The sequence below is a fragment of the Gnatocerus cornutus genome, chromosome 8, assembly GCF_029298725.1.
Source record: "Gnatocerus cornutus isolate USDA-ARS CGAHR chromosome 8, icGnaCorn1.1, whole genome shotgun sequence".
Lineage (NCBI taxonomy): Eukaryota > Metazoa > Arthropoda > Insecta > Coleoptera > Tenebrionidae > Gnatocerus > Gnatocerus cornutus.
The window spans coordinates 500,810-515,113 of NC_142240.1; the positions used below are offsets into that span (position 1 = coordinate 500,810).

Genomic DNA, 14,304 nt, shown 5'->3' on the forward strand with positions numbered 1-14,304 from the left:
ACGGTTCTTTTCAGAACCACAAAATAAATCAAGCGAATTAAATATGTTGCTCATATGTGTTTTGTCTTTAATTCGAAATAATAATAATAAAAAAAAAAAAAAACGTACGGAGTGATCATTTTAATTTGTGATCCAGGTGGCCTTGACAATTTTAACAGTTTTAGGTTAGAACCTGGAAAAAGCGAAAAACTTTGACAAGTAATAAATAAATCCTCTCATCAAATGACGATCGTTACATCCGGTCGGTCATTAAGACACTAAAATAGCTTGAGGTTTCAAAAAAGAATGTTTTTGCCATGATGAGTAAATTTGAGGTTATGTCAAATGTGGGGTAGAAGTTACTCTCAGACGTGACTTGAAACAAAATCTCATAGCCGCCTACGTCACAAAATAAAACGATTGATTGTATTAGGATGTTCGAGACGGAGAGCACGTATAGGCTACCATCGGTGTCTGTATGCATGCATGCGTTCTTAACAGTTTCATGTGGGAAATGTGCAAAAATTTACGACGAATCGGAATGTTTCTTGAATTAAATAATCAATAGATAGTTTTGTCGAGTTCGTGCTTTCGTCGGGCGTTGAAATTTTCTAAAAATTACGATAAAAAGTCGTAAAAATCATCTTTCTTGGTTGAACGCAATCGAAAATTTTCCGTTCAGTCTGCGCTCGTATAATGAATTAATTAATTAATCGATTTAACTTCTTAAAATGGATCTTTTTCGATAAATCAGTATGAATAAATTATTAGGTTTTCTTTCGATCAAAAAAAAAAAAAAAAGTAACAGAAATTCCGATATTTATGCGTTTGTTTTATTAAATCTAACGACGTTTGGCTAAGTGAAATCGAAAAGACTTTTTTGGTCTCATGAATTGTAAACGTCAAATTAACATTCAATTGACAGCTTCGGAAACACTAGATTTACAAGCGCCCTGGACGTTTACACACGCCGTGCTGTAAAAAAATTGCCCAAATCGTCTGCTCTTCACATGCGTTTATAAATTAAAATCACTTTACCCATAATGAAGATTGATCACCAAAGTGGAATCTACCTAAATTATTATCTCAATTAAGACAATATTTCTATTTTTTAAGTAATATTAAAACGTTTTTTATACAGCGCCATCTTGTGTACTTTTTGTGCACCAACTACAAAATTGACAGAATTGACAGATGATGAAATTTACAAATGTCAGATGTGACAGTTCCCATAAATTTTGAAAAATCCAATTATTTAAATTAAAATTTTACGGCCAAAAAGTTTAATACAACTCTTGTGCGTTAACCATTTTACAGAGCTCAATGATTAAAGCACTCCGGGGCTACGCCGTCGTGCTTCAAACTGATTTCGCGCAGTAAAATGTAAGTTACCACACGCGACTGTAAATAACTATTAACATGATTCTCATAGGTAGGTTGTTGTTTTTTTTTTTTTTGGCGAAAAAATCAATTCGTTCGAGTTGAATTTTTGGCCCTGAGAAGGGCCGATGTGAAGATGGTCTTTTATACAAGTTTTTGTTTTTCGTTTGAGAAGACGACGACGAACGAATTAAATTTAAGGCTTCTTTTCGGTCTTCTTTGGCAACAAAACCGCCTGGATGTTAGGCAAGACACCGCCTTGGGCGATGGTCACGCCGGAAAGGAGCTTGTTTAACTCCTCGTCGTTCCTTATGGCCAATTGAAGATGTCTCGGAATGATACGTGTTTTCTTGTTATCTCTGGCGGCGTTTCCTGCCAATTCGAGTACTTCAGCGGCGAGATATTCCATAACGGCTGCCAAATAAACGGGAGCACCTGCACCCACTCTTTCGGCGTAGTTTCCTTTACGCAGAAGACGATGAATTCTGCCGACGGGGAACTGAAGTCCGGCACGACTGGAACGAGACTTCGCCTTTCCCTTCACTTTACCGCCTTTTCCTCTTCCGGACATGTTGTTGTTTGTTGTATTACGTTAAACAGCCAAAACACCACACCTACTGCGACTGACGACACGAAGCGCACGGACAAACGTACTGCTTCAAATAAATGCCGAAAGCGTGGAAGGCTAGAAATTTATATGGTCGGTACAGCGCCATCTCGTTAAGGCAATGGTCGAACGACGAACTGAGGTGGAGCGTCTGTTTGACGCTCGCTCGTTATAAATAGAGGGATTTTAGGTGTGCGGCGTTCACTCACCAACTCAGGGAAGAAAGGCGACTGAAGGTGGTGATCAAAGGAGTCCCGCAAGAAGTCACAGAGGAAGAAATCAAAGAAGAATTGCATCAAGAAGGATATCCGGCGGAAATGGTCCGTCGGATGAAAAATCGAGAAGGGAAACCACGACAGTGTGTCATCGTGGAGATTGGTAAGGATTACAAGTCGATATATAATAAAAGGAACATTTTAGGTCTGTGCGTCACCGTCGAGGCGCTGAGGGCGCGCACGGAGGCACTGCAGTGCCACCGGTGCCAATTGTTCGGGCACGTGCAGCGGAACTGCTTTGCAGAATACCGCTGCATGAAGTGCGCCGGCAATCACAGCACACACGAGTGCACGAAGCAAAGGACAACGGCCGCGAAGTGCGCCAACTGCGGGGGAGAGCACATCTCCGCCTGGAGAAGGTGTCCCGAGCGGCCAGGAATGGAGAAGTCAAGGGAACCGAAGAAGTGGGCCGAAATCCCGAAGAAGCCGCAACCAACACTCAAGGAAATTCAGCAGGAGGAAAGGAAGAAAAAAGAAGAGGAGAAACCACACTCCTCCAAAAAATCGGAATCAAAGTCCGCCCCAAAAACGGACACAGGTAAGTTAGCTGAAGAACTGTCATCTCTATTGATTCAATTTCAGGCTAAAAATCCAACGGATGAGGAAATCCTCCAATTCCACAAAACCATCGGTCGCATCATCAGGATGACCGCGAATTAAGAAGAACACTTTGAGTGGGAGTAAGAAAAAAAGAAAAAATGAAGAAACAACTGGCGGACGGTTTGAAAATCGCCGCCTGGAACGCAGATGGGATCAAGAATAAGAAGCAAGAGCTGGAGCTCTTCCTCAAGGAGAAGGAAATAGATGTGGCCCTCTTAAATGAGACCCATCTATCAGGTAAGGACAGTTTAAAATTTCAACATTTTTATTGTTTTAGAAAAGACAGAGAAAACAGACAAGGAGGGGGTGTGGCCATTCTCATCAGGAAGAACATCCAGCACCACCCACTCAACAACACAGCCGCCAATGAAAACGTGGAACAAACCGGAATCGTGGTCTCCACGAAGAGCGGTAAACTCGCGTTGTTCGCGGTTTACTCGCCGCCAGGAGCACCAATCGACGAAGAGGAACTCGACGAAATCTTCAAAAGGAGGGAACCGACGATCGCAATGGGCGACTTCAACGCCAAACACATCGTCTGGAACAGCAAAATCACCAACACACAAGGAAGAAAACTTTTAAGGTACGTAGAAAATCGAACACTCACCGTTATTTCCACAGATGAGCCGACAAGATACCCGCCTGGAAACTGTGGACAGCCGGACATCCTGGACATCGGAATCATCAAGGACATCAACAAAAGGTTCAAGCTGGAAGTGGAAGACGAGCTCAGTTCCGATCACAACCCGATCGTGCTGACGCTGGACGGAAGCCGAAAGCGAGAACCAAGGATCATCGAGAAGGTCAACTGGAACAAGTACGAAGAAAACTTCACCATCGAAGAAATCGACATCAACAACGGAGAAGAACTAGAAGAAGCAACGAAGAAACTTGAAGGAGCCATTCAATCAGCGATGGAAAAATCCAAAACGAGTAAGATTCAATATGAAATACCAGAGAAAGTTCGCGACGAGATCAAAGAGATCGTCAGGAAAAAAAGAAAAGCTAAAAAAGTGTTTCAGAGAACCCTCGCACCACAGGACAAGAGCGAACTCAACAGATGGAACCACGAACTCAGCCGGATTCTCAGGGAAGAAGAAAACCGGAAGTGGGAAAGAAAAATGGAAGAACTTAACGAAGAAGATCATCCACCATGGAGAATGGCAAGAGCACTGAGGAAGAAAAGAGAAGAAATCCCCCCCCTCGAAACGGAAACCGGAACGGCGTACGAAGACAGGGAGAAGGCAGAAGTTTTCGCGGAGAAGATGGAAGAACAATTCACCAACAACCCCTCACAGGACAGGAACTTCGAGATGGAAACCGACCAGAACCTCCAGCATCACCTCCAGGTACCAGAAGGGTACAGGATGGATGAAGCAACCGAAGAAGAAATCGAAAGAATCATCAAGGACCTCAACCCGAAGAAAGCTCCGGGAAAGGACGGAATCACCAACACGGCAATCCAAAAATTGCCACAGGTAGGTAAACAAGCACTACTGAAAATAACCAATGCAATTTTAGGTCTCCGGAAGTTCCCGGAAGCATGGAAGGAAGCAAGAATCATCATGATCCACAAACCAGGAAAGAAGAAGAAGGACCCCGCCAGCTACCGACCCATCAGTCTGCTCCCCAGTCTGAGCAAGGTAGCCGAACGAGTCATCCAAAGAAGAATTCTCGAAGTAATTGAAGAAAGAAAAATCATCCCGGAAGAACAACACGGATTCAGAAGAAGACACGGAACCATCCACCAAACAACAAGGATCACAGACTTCATCATCCAAGGATTCAACGTCTCAAAAGTGACAACAGGAGTCTTTTTGGACATCGAAAAGGCCTTCGACAGAGTCTGGCACCAAGGACTCGTCCGGAAACTTATCGATTTCCGGATCCCGTTGGCCTACGGTAAGTTAATCCACTCGTACCTTACTAATCGCTGTTTTCAGGTCAAAGTCAACGAAGAGGAATCCAACAAGAAGTGGAGCAAAGCAGGAGTCCCTCAGGGTTCTGTCCTAGGGCCGCTCCTGTATTTGCTCTACACCGCGGACGTTCCAACGACGGATGACACCGTCATCGCTACGTTCGCGGACGACACGGCCATCCTGGCCCAAGGAAGACACACCGCAGGACTCGCCAAGAAGATCAACACCCACCTGGAGGAAATCGAAAAATGGACAGAAAAATGGAAGATCAAAGTCAACGGGAAGAAGAGCAACGGAATCATCTTCACGAAGAGACCAAAGAAGCACAAACCAATAAGAAGCATCAAGTTCAGCGAAGAAGACATCCCATGGAAGACGGAAGTCAAGTACCTTGGAATCACCATGGACCAAAAACTTGACTTCCAGAAGCACATCAACGAAGCGGAAATCAAGGCGAAAAGGATCAACCAGGAACTCTACCCACTCCTCAACCGGAGGAGTAAGGTAAGTATTGAAAACAAAATACGTATTTACACTTCTGTTATTAGGCCCACCATGACGTACGGAGCACCAACCTGGAACCAAGCAGACGAAAGAAGAAAGAAGAAACTCCAAATCGTGCAGAACAGGACCCTGACTAACGCCATCGACGCCCCATGGTTCATGACCAACGAACAAATCCACAACGACCTGAAGATTCCACCCATTGAAGATGTCATCCAGAAGATCGCCAGGAGGCACTTCGAGAAGGCAGCAGAACATGACAACCCAACAATTCGGAAGCAAACAGAGGAAACCACCACGAGAAGATTCAAGAGGCCAAGACTCGCAATGGAAGAAGAATAGAAGAAAGAAGAAGAAGAAGAAGAAAAGGTCCCACACTGGAAACACAAGACCCACCGAAGAAGAAAGAAGAAAAACCACCGAAACAATAGGCCACCGAAGAAAACAAGAAGAAAGAAGAAAACCACCGAAGAAAAGGATCCATGACTGTGGAAGAACACGAAGATCGTGAAACCACGAAAAAGTAACCACAGACCAAATGATGATGTGCGGCGTTATTCTCTGACGACCTGTCGTGCTGAGAACATCACTTGTGAATTCGCTCGAAGCCACAAATCTCCAAAGCTTTTTCGAAATGGCCGCATCTGGTACCTGGGACCTCAACACCATGACGGTGGACACCTTGGATCGCTTGATGGAAGTGATCGCCATGCGTCGGGAATTTCTCGTCGCAATGGGTGCCCCGTCAACGTCTGAGCCCCAACCCAATTCGGCCCCCATCGACTCCGACCCGGAAATGGACGTGGAAGTCCGCGAAGAGGGTGAAGCCAAGAAGAAAGGAAAGAAGAGACAATCGAAGGAAGAACAAGAAGAAGGGTACGAAAACCCCAAAAGAACGTCGAAAAGATCGACTCCGAAAACCCCCAAACCCGTGGAGACGAAGAACATCTTCGAAAAACTCCGCAACGACGACCATCAAGACGAACCGGAAAACGAGAAGACCGAAGAAAAGGAAACAAAAGAGGACGAACCGCGCCGGAATAAGGTAGGTGATAATTCTGGACAAAATACTACACCGATCATTTTAAGAGACCGAACGAAGTGGACGAGAGTTTGCGCCGCTCTCAAAAGGAAGCACATAAACTGGACGAAGGCAACGTCAACGAGGGAAGGAATCAAAATCCAGCCGGAAACGGTACAGGATTACCGGGCAATGTACCGGTTCCTGAAGGAAGAAGGCCAGGAATTCCACACTCACCAAATCAGGGAAGAAAGGCGACTGAAGGTGGTGATCAAAGGAGTCCCGCAAGAAGTCACAGAGGAAGAAATCAAAGAAGAATTGCATCAAGAAGGATATCCGGCGGAAATGGTCCGTCGGATGAAAAATCGAGAAGGGAAACCACGACAGTGTGTCATCATGGAGATTGGTAAGGATTACAAGTCGATATATAATAAAAGGAACATTTTAGGTCTGTGCGTCACCGTCGAGGCGCTGAGGGCGCGCACGGAGGCACTGCAGTGCCACCGGTGCCAATTGTTCGGGCACGTGCAGCGGAACTGCTTTGCAGAATACCGCTGCATGAAGTGCGCCGGCAATCACAGCACACACGAGTGCACGAAGCAAAGGACAACGGCCGCGAAGTGCGCCAACTGCGGGGGAGAGCACATCTCCGCCTGGAGAAGGTGTCCCGAGCGGCCAGGAATGGAGAAGTCAAGGGAACCGAAGAAGTGGGCCGAAATCCCGAAGAAGCCGCAACCAACACTCAAGGAAATTCAGCAGGAGGAAAGGAAGAAAAAAGAAGAGGAGAAACCACACTCCTCCAAAAAATCGGAATCAAAGTCCGCCCCAAAAACGGACACAGGTAAGTTAGCTGAAGAACTGTCATCTCTATTGATTCAATTTCAGGCTAAAAATCCAACGGATGAGGAAATCCTCCAATTCCACAAAACCATCGGTCGCATCATCAGGATGACCGCGAATTAAGAAGAACACTTTGAGTGGGAGTAAGAAAAAAGAAAAAATGAAGAAACAACTGGCGGACGGTTTGAAAATCGCCGCCTGGAACGCAGATGGGATCAAGAATAAGAAGCAAGAGCTGGAGCTCTTCCTCAAGGAGAAGGAAATAGATGTGGCCCTCTTAAATGAGACCCATCTATCAGGTAAGGACAGTTTAAAATTTCAACATTTTTATTGTTTTAGAAAAGACAGAGAAAACAGACAAGGAGGGGGTGTGGCCATTCTCATCAGGAAGAACATCCAGCACCACCCACTCAACAACACAGCCGCCAATGAAAACGTGGAACAAACCGGAATCGTGGTCTCCACGAAGAGCGGTAAACTCGCGTTGTTCGCGGTTTACTCGCCGCCAGGAGCACCAATCGACGAAGAGGAACTCGACGAAATCTTCAAAAGGAGGGAACCGACGATCGCAATGGGCGACTTCAACGCCAAACACATCGTCTGGAACAGCAAAATCACCAACACGCAAGAAAGAAAACTTTTAAGGTACGTAGAAAATCGAACACTCACCGTTATTTCCACAGATGAGCCGACAAGATACCCGCCTGGAAACTGTGGACAGCCGGACATCCTGGACATCGGAATCATCAAGGACATCAACAAAAGGTTCAAGCTGGAAGTGGAAGACGAGCTCAGTTCCGATCACAACCCGATCGTGCTGACGCTGGACGGAAGCCGAAAGCGAGAACCAAGGATCATCGAGAAGGTCAACTGGAACAAGTACGAAGAAAACTTCACCATCGAAGAAATCGACATCAACAACGGAGAAGAACTAGAAGAAGCAACGAAGAAACTTGAAGGAGCCATTCAATCAGCGATGGAAAAATCCAAAACGAGTAAGATTCAATATGAAATACCAGAGAAAGTTCGCGACGAGATCAAAGAGATCGTCAAGAAAAAAAGAAAAGCTAAAAAAGTGTTTCAGAGAACCCTCGCACCACAGGACAAGAGCGAACTCAACAGATGGAACCACGAACTCAGCCGGATTCTCAGGGAAGAAGAAAACCGGAAGTGGGAAAGAAAAATGGAAGAACTCAACGAAGAAGATCATCCACCATGGAGAATGGCAAGAGCACTGAGGAAGAAAAGAGAAGAAATCCCCCCCCTCGAAACGGAAACCGGAACGGCGTACGAAGACAGGGAGAAGGCAGAAGTTTTCGCGGAGAAGATGGAAGAACAATTCACCAACAACCCCTCACAGGACAGGAACTTCGAGATGGAAACCGACCAGAACGTCCAGCATCACCTCCAGGTACCAGAAGGGTACAGGATGGATGAAGCAACCGAAGAAGAAATCGAAAGAATCATCAAGGACCTCAACCCGAAGAAAGCTCCGGGAAAGGACGGAATCACCAACACGGCAATCCAAAAATTGCCACAGGTAGGTAAACAAGCACTACTGAAAATAACCAATGCAATTTTAGGTCTCCGGAAGTTCCCGGAAGCATGGAAGGAAGCAAGAATCATCATGATCCACAAACCAGGAAAGAAGAAGAAGGACCCCGCCAGCTACCGACCCATCAGTCTGCTCTCCAGTCTGAGCAAGGTAGCCGAACGAGTCATCCAAAGAAGAATTCTCGAAGTAATTGAAGAAAGAAAAATCATCCCGGAAGAACAACACGGATTCAGAAGAAGACACGGAACCATCCACCAAACAACAAGGATCACAGACTTCATCATCCAAGGATTCAACGTCTCAAAAGTGACAACAGGAGTCTTTTTGGACATCGAAAAGGCCTTCGACAGAGTCTGGCACCAAGGACTCGTCCGGAAACTTATCGATTTCCGGATCCCGTTGGCCTACGGTAAGTTAATCCACTCGTACCTTACTAATCGCTGTTTTCAGGTCAAAGTCAACGAAGAGGAATCCACCAAGAAGTGGAGCAAAGCAGGAGTCCCTCAGGGTTCTGTCCTAGGGCCGCTCCTGTATTTGCTCTACACCGCGGACGTTCCAACGACGGATGACACCGTCATCGCTACGTTCGCGGACGACACGGCCATCCTGGCCCAAGGAAGACACACCGCAGGACTCGCCAAGAAGATCAACACCCACCTGGAGGAAATCGAAAAATGGACAGAAAAATGGAAGATCAAAGTCAACGGGAAGAAGAGCAACGGAATCATCTTCACGAAGAGACCAATGAAGCACAAACCAATAAGAAGCATCAAGTTCAGCGAAGAAGACATCCCATGGAAGACGGAAGTCAAGTACCTTGGAATCACCATGGACCAAAAACTTGACTTCCAGAAGCACATCAACGAAGCGGAAATCAAGGCGAAAAGGATCAACCAGGAACTCTACCCACTCCTCAACCGGAGGAGTAAGGTAAGTATTGAAAACAAAATACGTATTTACACTTCTGTTATTAGGCCCACCATGACGTACGGAGCACCAACCTGGAACCAAGCAGACGAAAGAAGAAAGAAGAAACTCCAAATCGTGCAGAACAGGACCCTGAGGAACGCCATCGACGCCCCATGGTTCATGACCAACGAACAAATCCACAACGACCTGAAGATTCCACCCATTGAAGATGTCATCCAGAAGATCGCCAGGAGGCACTTCGAGAAGGCAGCAGAACATGACAACCCAACAATTCGGAAGCAAACAGAGGAAACCACCACGAGAAGATTCAAGAGGCCAAGACTCGCAATGGAAGAAGAATAGAAGAAAGAAGAAGAAGAAGAAGAAAAGGTCCCACACTGGAAACACAAGACCCACCGAAGAAGAAAGAAGAAAAACCACCGAAACAATAGGCCACCGAAGAAAACAAGAAGAAAGAAGAAAACCACCGAAGAAAAGGATCCATGACTGTGGAAGAACACGAAGATCGTGAGACCACGAAAAAGTAACCACAGACCAAATGATGATGTGCGGCGTTTTAGATCGAGTATACTCGTCGTAACGTGCACGTCGTGTCTGTCTCGTTTTCTCTGTTTTTTTAAACGTTTTTATAACTCTACGACCAGAAAAAAAGTATATAATGCCACCCAAGACCAGCGGTAAGGCGGCCAAGAAGGCCGGAAAAGCTCAAAAGAACATCTCGAAGAGCGACAAGAAAAAGAAGCGCAGGAGGAAGGAGAGTTACGCCATCTACATTTACAAGGTGTTGAAGCAGGTCCATCCCGATACCGGTATCTCCAGCAAGGCTATGTCTATCATGAACAGTTTCGTGAACGACATCTTCGAACGTATAGCCGCCGAAGCGAGTCGTCTCGCTCATTACAACAAACGTTCGACCATAACCAGCAGGGAGATCCAGACGGCGGTGCGTCTTCTTTTGCCCGGTGAATTGGCGAAGCACGCCGTTTCTGAAGGAACCAAGGCCGTCACCAAATACACCAGTTCAAAGTAAAAATCCTCCTCGAGCAGCTTGGAAGTTGGTTGGAAAAACAACAACAAAAAAAAAAAAAAAATCGGTTCTTTTCAGAACCACAAATTCAACTCGAACGAATTAAAAATTTTTGTCTTAATAAACTATAAGTTCCTCAGAGAGAATATAAACGACGATGGAAAAAAAAAATATATATATATATTTAAAAAAAGTTTGACATCAGAAATGTTAATTAAAAAAGAAAAGAGGAGAGACAACGGCACGCGGTGTTCCCAAGCGGTCACCCATCCAAGTACTGACCGCGCCCGACGTTGCTTAACTTCGCTGATCAGACGAGAAGCGGTGCATTCAACGTGGTATGGCCGTTGCCTGGTAAAATTTTCCAATATGGTAGGTCGTCGTTGACGATTTTTTGTGATTGTTCTATCGTTTGAATGTGACAGTCTTCGATGGTACGCATTTCAGAAAATATACAAGATTTAAAAGAAGAAATTAAATTTTTTCTTTTTTGCGAGTGGCTTTTCTAGTATTTTTTTTGCGACGAAATGACGAGAAAGAACTCGTCGTATCAGGCGTCAAATTGTTCGTTTGACGATGATCTGTACGAATCACTTGCGATTAACGTAATTTAAAATTTGATTTAAAATTGATTTTACTTACTTGCTTAGATGAAAACGGCACCCACTTGATGTAAACGCCGACACAGACCGTAGATAAATGAACCCCGAACGGGGTTAATTCATGAACTGACCGTAATAGTACGGTTGAAGGTTCGCCGCCGCCGCCGCTACCTGCTTTCTTTCTGCGAACTGATAACAGGGTCGGTTTCTTTGTCCGTTCATTCATCGAAATTCCCACCACTCTGGTCGGGCGAGGCGAGGTGTTGTTGTTTCATGATTTGTTTTCGATTCATTCTTTTTCTGACGTTCGATTCATAGTGATGTGTTGTCGAAAGTGTCGTCGTCGTCACGTTTAAACAAGAACGTTTAAGTGAGTACATATTTCATTTAAAAACGTTCGTCGTACGTCGTTTCTACTCGAAATGTCGACGATTGAGAGGGAATGTTTTGTGAATTTGTATGTTTTTCGTTTTTGTCAAGAACGAATGAAAATTTCGTTCGATTTCTGTCGACCGACGACCGACCGAAAATCCGCCGACATCGACGTAGTTTTGTTTGGAGTGTCGGTAAAATGCAAACAATGCAAGATTTTCGTATTTTTTTTGGTTTGTGGTGTTTGGGTATTTTTTCTTGGATAATAAAATGGTTTCTTCGAGAGAAATTGCTTCTTTCGAAATGAATTGCCGAGAAAAATTAAAAATCTCGTCCGTTCCCGTCGCTCGATGTTCGACGGTCGTCTGTCTGATTTTCTCTTTATTTTCGTTAAATTGACGAGAATTTCGCCGTCAAAACTGTTTTCGGTCAAGCTTCGATGATCGGATTTTGTCGTGTGAGGTCATTTTTGAGAAAAAAATGCCGATTTAGCGGAAAAAGTCGTTGAAAAAGTCCGTTCGTCGTATAAATTCGTTTCTCATGGTCGAGTCCGAAATTGACGTCGTTTTTTTTCCGACTTGTTCGTCAAGATCGTTTTCAAAAATCAACTCACACGAAAGGGGACGGTTTTATCTTCGTTCTTGAAAAAATTCGACCTCTTCGGACGTCATCTTCGACCTTTTGGGAATTTTTTTCCTACACTCTGCACGTTCGTCGGTCGTCGTTCCGATCCGTGCTGCGTCTCTTTGCGAGGCGATTTTCGATAACATCGCACGTACTTTTCGACCGTTTCGTTCGTGAAACTTGTAGAGGATGGTTCCAAGTTTGTCTGGTCGAAAGCGTAACTTTCCTGTTATTCGTGGAAAACGCGTAACGTCTACGTCGAACTTGGATGTCATCTCCTTGTTTCGGAAGGTCTTTGTTCGAGTCGACGTTCGATCGGTCCCCGTTCGCTTTTGGAGGTCGGCTGGTCGTCCGGGAAAACTTGAGGTAATCCAGGAGGCCATCGCCGACCGAATCGCTCACGTTCCCGCACCCGGAGGCGGTGATCTTCGCGTAAAGAGAACGATGCCATCACGCGAAAGCTGGATTCGAGGCCCACTGAATTTTCTAACTTGACGAGAAGGCTCTCGTTTAGTCCGCGGTCCGCGCGTTTTCGAACGCGCCAACACTTTGACTTTGGCGCCCAATTCGTTCTGTAAAGTTCATTCGTTCTTTCACGAAGAATAAGTACATACCTGCCCATAATAAAAAGAAAAAAAAACACGAAAATATGGCCGACGTAGAAAATCAAGCAGCTTCGACGGTCGCCGGTGCCACTTCCGGCTCCTCACCGGTGAAGAAAGAGAAAAAGCCCAAAAATCCGAGAAGCAAACCTTCTCATCCGCCCACTTCGGAGATGGTCACCAACGCCATCAAGGGTTTGAAGGAACGCGGCGGTTCTTCGTTGCAGGCGATCAAGAAATACGTCGCGGCCAACTACAAAGTCGACGCGGAAAAATTCGCGCCTTTCATCAAGAAGTACCTTAAGGGGGCCGTCGCTTCAGGTTCGTTGGTCCAAACCAAAGGAAAAGGAGCTTCCGGTTCGTTCAAGTTGGCTTCTGCCGTCACCGGTGCAGCTAAGGCTCCGTCCGCCACGAAAAAGAGGTCAACCGCTGCGACCGCGTCGTCATCGGCAAAATCCAAAAAGACGGGCGTTGCGAAACGTTCCGTCGCGTCAGCGCCGACGTCCGCCGAAAAAGGATCCGCCTCTAAGGCCGGTAAGAAGACCGCCCCCGCCGCTTCGGCGAAATCTAAGAAAACTGCCGCCGAAAAGAAGAGCGTCGCCGTATCGAAGGCGAGAAAGGCTGCGTCCGCTCCCGAAAAGAAAGCCAGCGCCGCCTCCAGATCGCCCGTCAAACAACCCAAGACCCCATCGAAAGCGAAGAAATCCAACAAGGCCGGTCCAACGAAGAAACCTAAAGCGCCAAAACCGAAAACGGCGAAAGCCGTCACCGCCAAAGCCAAAAAAACCGCTTCACCCAAGAGAAAGAAGTGAAAAGTCGACGACGATGATGATTTAATTTTTTCAACGGCGACGACGACGACGTCCTGGTGGTTTCGGGAACGTGCTCCGATCGTATATATCGACGTAGGGGCACCATCGATACAACAAATAAATGGCCCTTTTCAGGGCCACAATTATTTTCAAGAAACGAACGAAAGATTCGCTTAAAATAATGCATACATTCTTGAGATACTTATTTCATTCATAATTTTCCCGCCTCGTAACTCGATATTCCAAACAGTGTTTTACAAAGAATGATAAACTTAATATAATAATGTTGTTTCAAATAGTCTCAGTTAAAAGAAACTGGGTGATAATTTGGCAACATTTCTATTACATTTCATGAAATGAAAAAGAAAAAAAGAAAAACAAAAGTTTATCGTTTTATGTAAGTACGAGTTTTGTGAATAAATCACATAACCTAACTTTTTTTTTTTTTTTTTTTTTAATATTTATCTCAAGAAGTTGCATGCGCGAACGATAAATTTTTAATTCGTTGGAAAATAATTGTGGTTCTGAAAAGAACCGATTTTTTTTTTTTTTTTCTCCTTTTAACACCTTCGTAGATGAAGAATTTGTTAATTCCAGGTGGTCGAATCGTCATCGGATGAAATTTAAGCCCTCTCGCCACGAATGCGTCTCGCCA

At 45.3% G+C, this 14,304-nt stretch overlaps 1 protein-coding gene and 1 non-coding gene across 2 annotated transcripts; one reads left to right on the forward strand and one right to left on the reverse strand.

Annotated features, from left to right (window-relative positions):
- Nucleotides 1–10,870: 10,870 nt before the first annotated feature.
- Nucleotides 10,871–10,989, reverse strand: LOC148169287 (5S ribosomal RNA). Its single transcript, XR_015770665.1, has one exon. It is a non-coding gene; the product is annotated as a 5S ribosomal RNA (ribosomal RNA).
- Nucleotides 10,990–12,884: 1,895 nt separating this feature from the next.
- LOC148169288 (uncharacterized) lies at nucleotides 12,885–13,649 on the forward strand. The gene has a single exon (XM_088043466.1). It carries the CDS (start codon nucleotides 12,885–12,887, stop codon nucleotides 13,647–13,649), a length of 765 nt encoding a protein of 254 aa, XP_087899592.1.
- The last annotated feature ends 655 nt before the right edge of the window (nucleotides 13,650–14,304 follow it).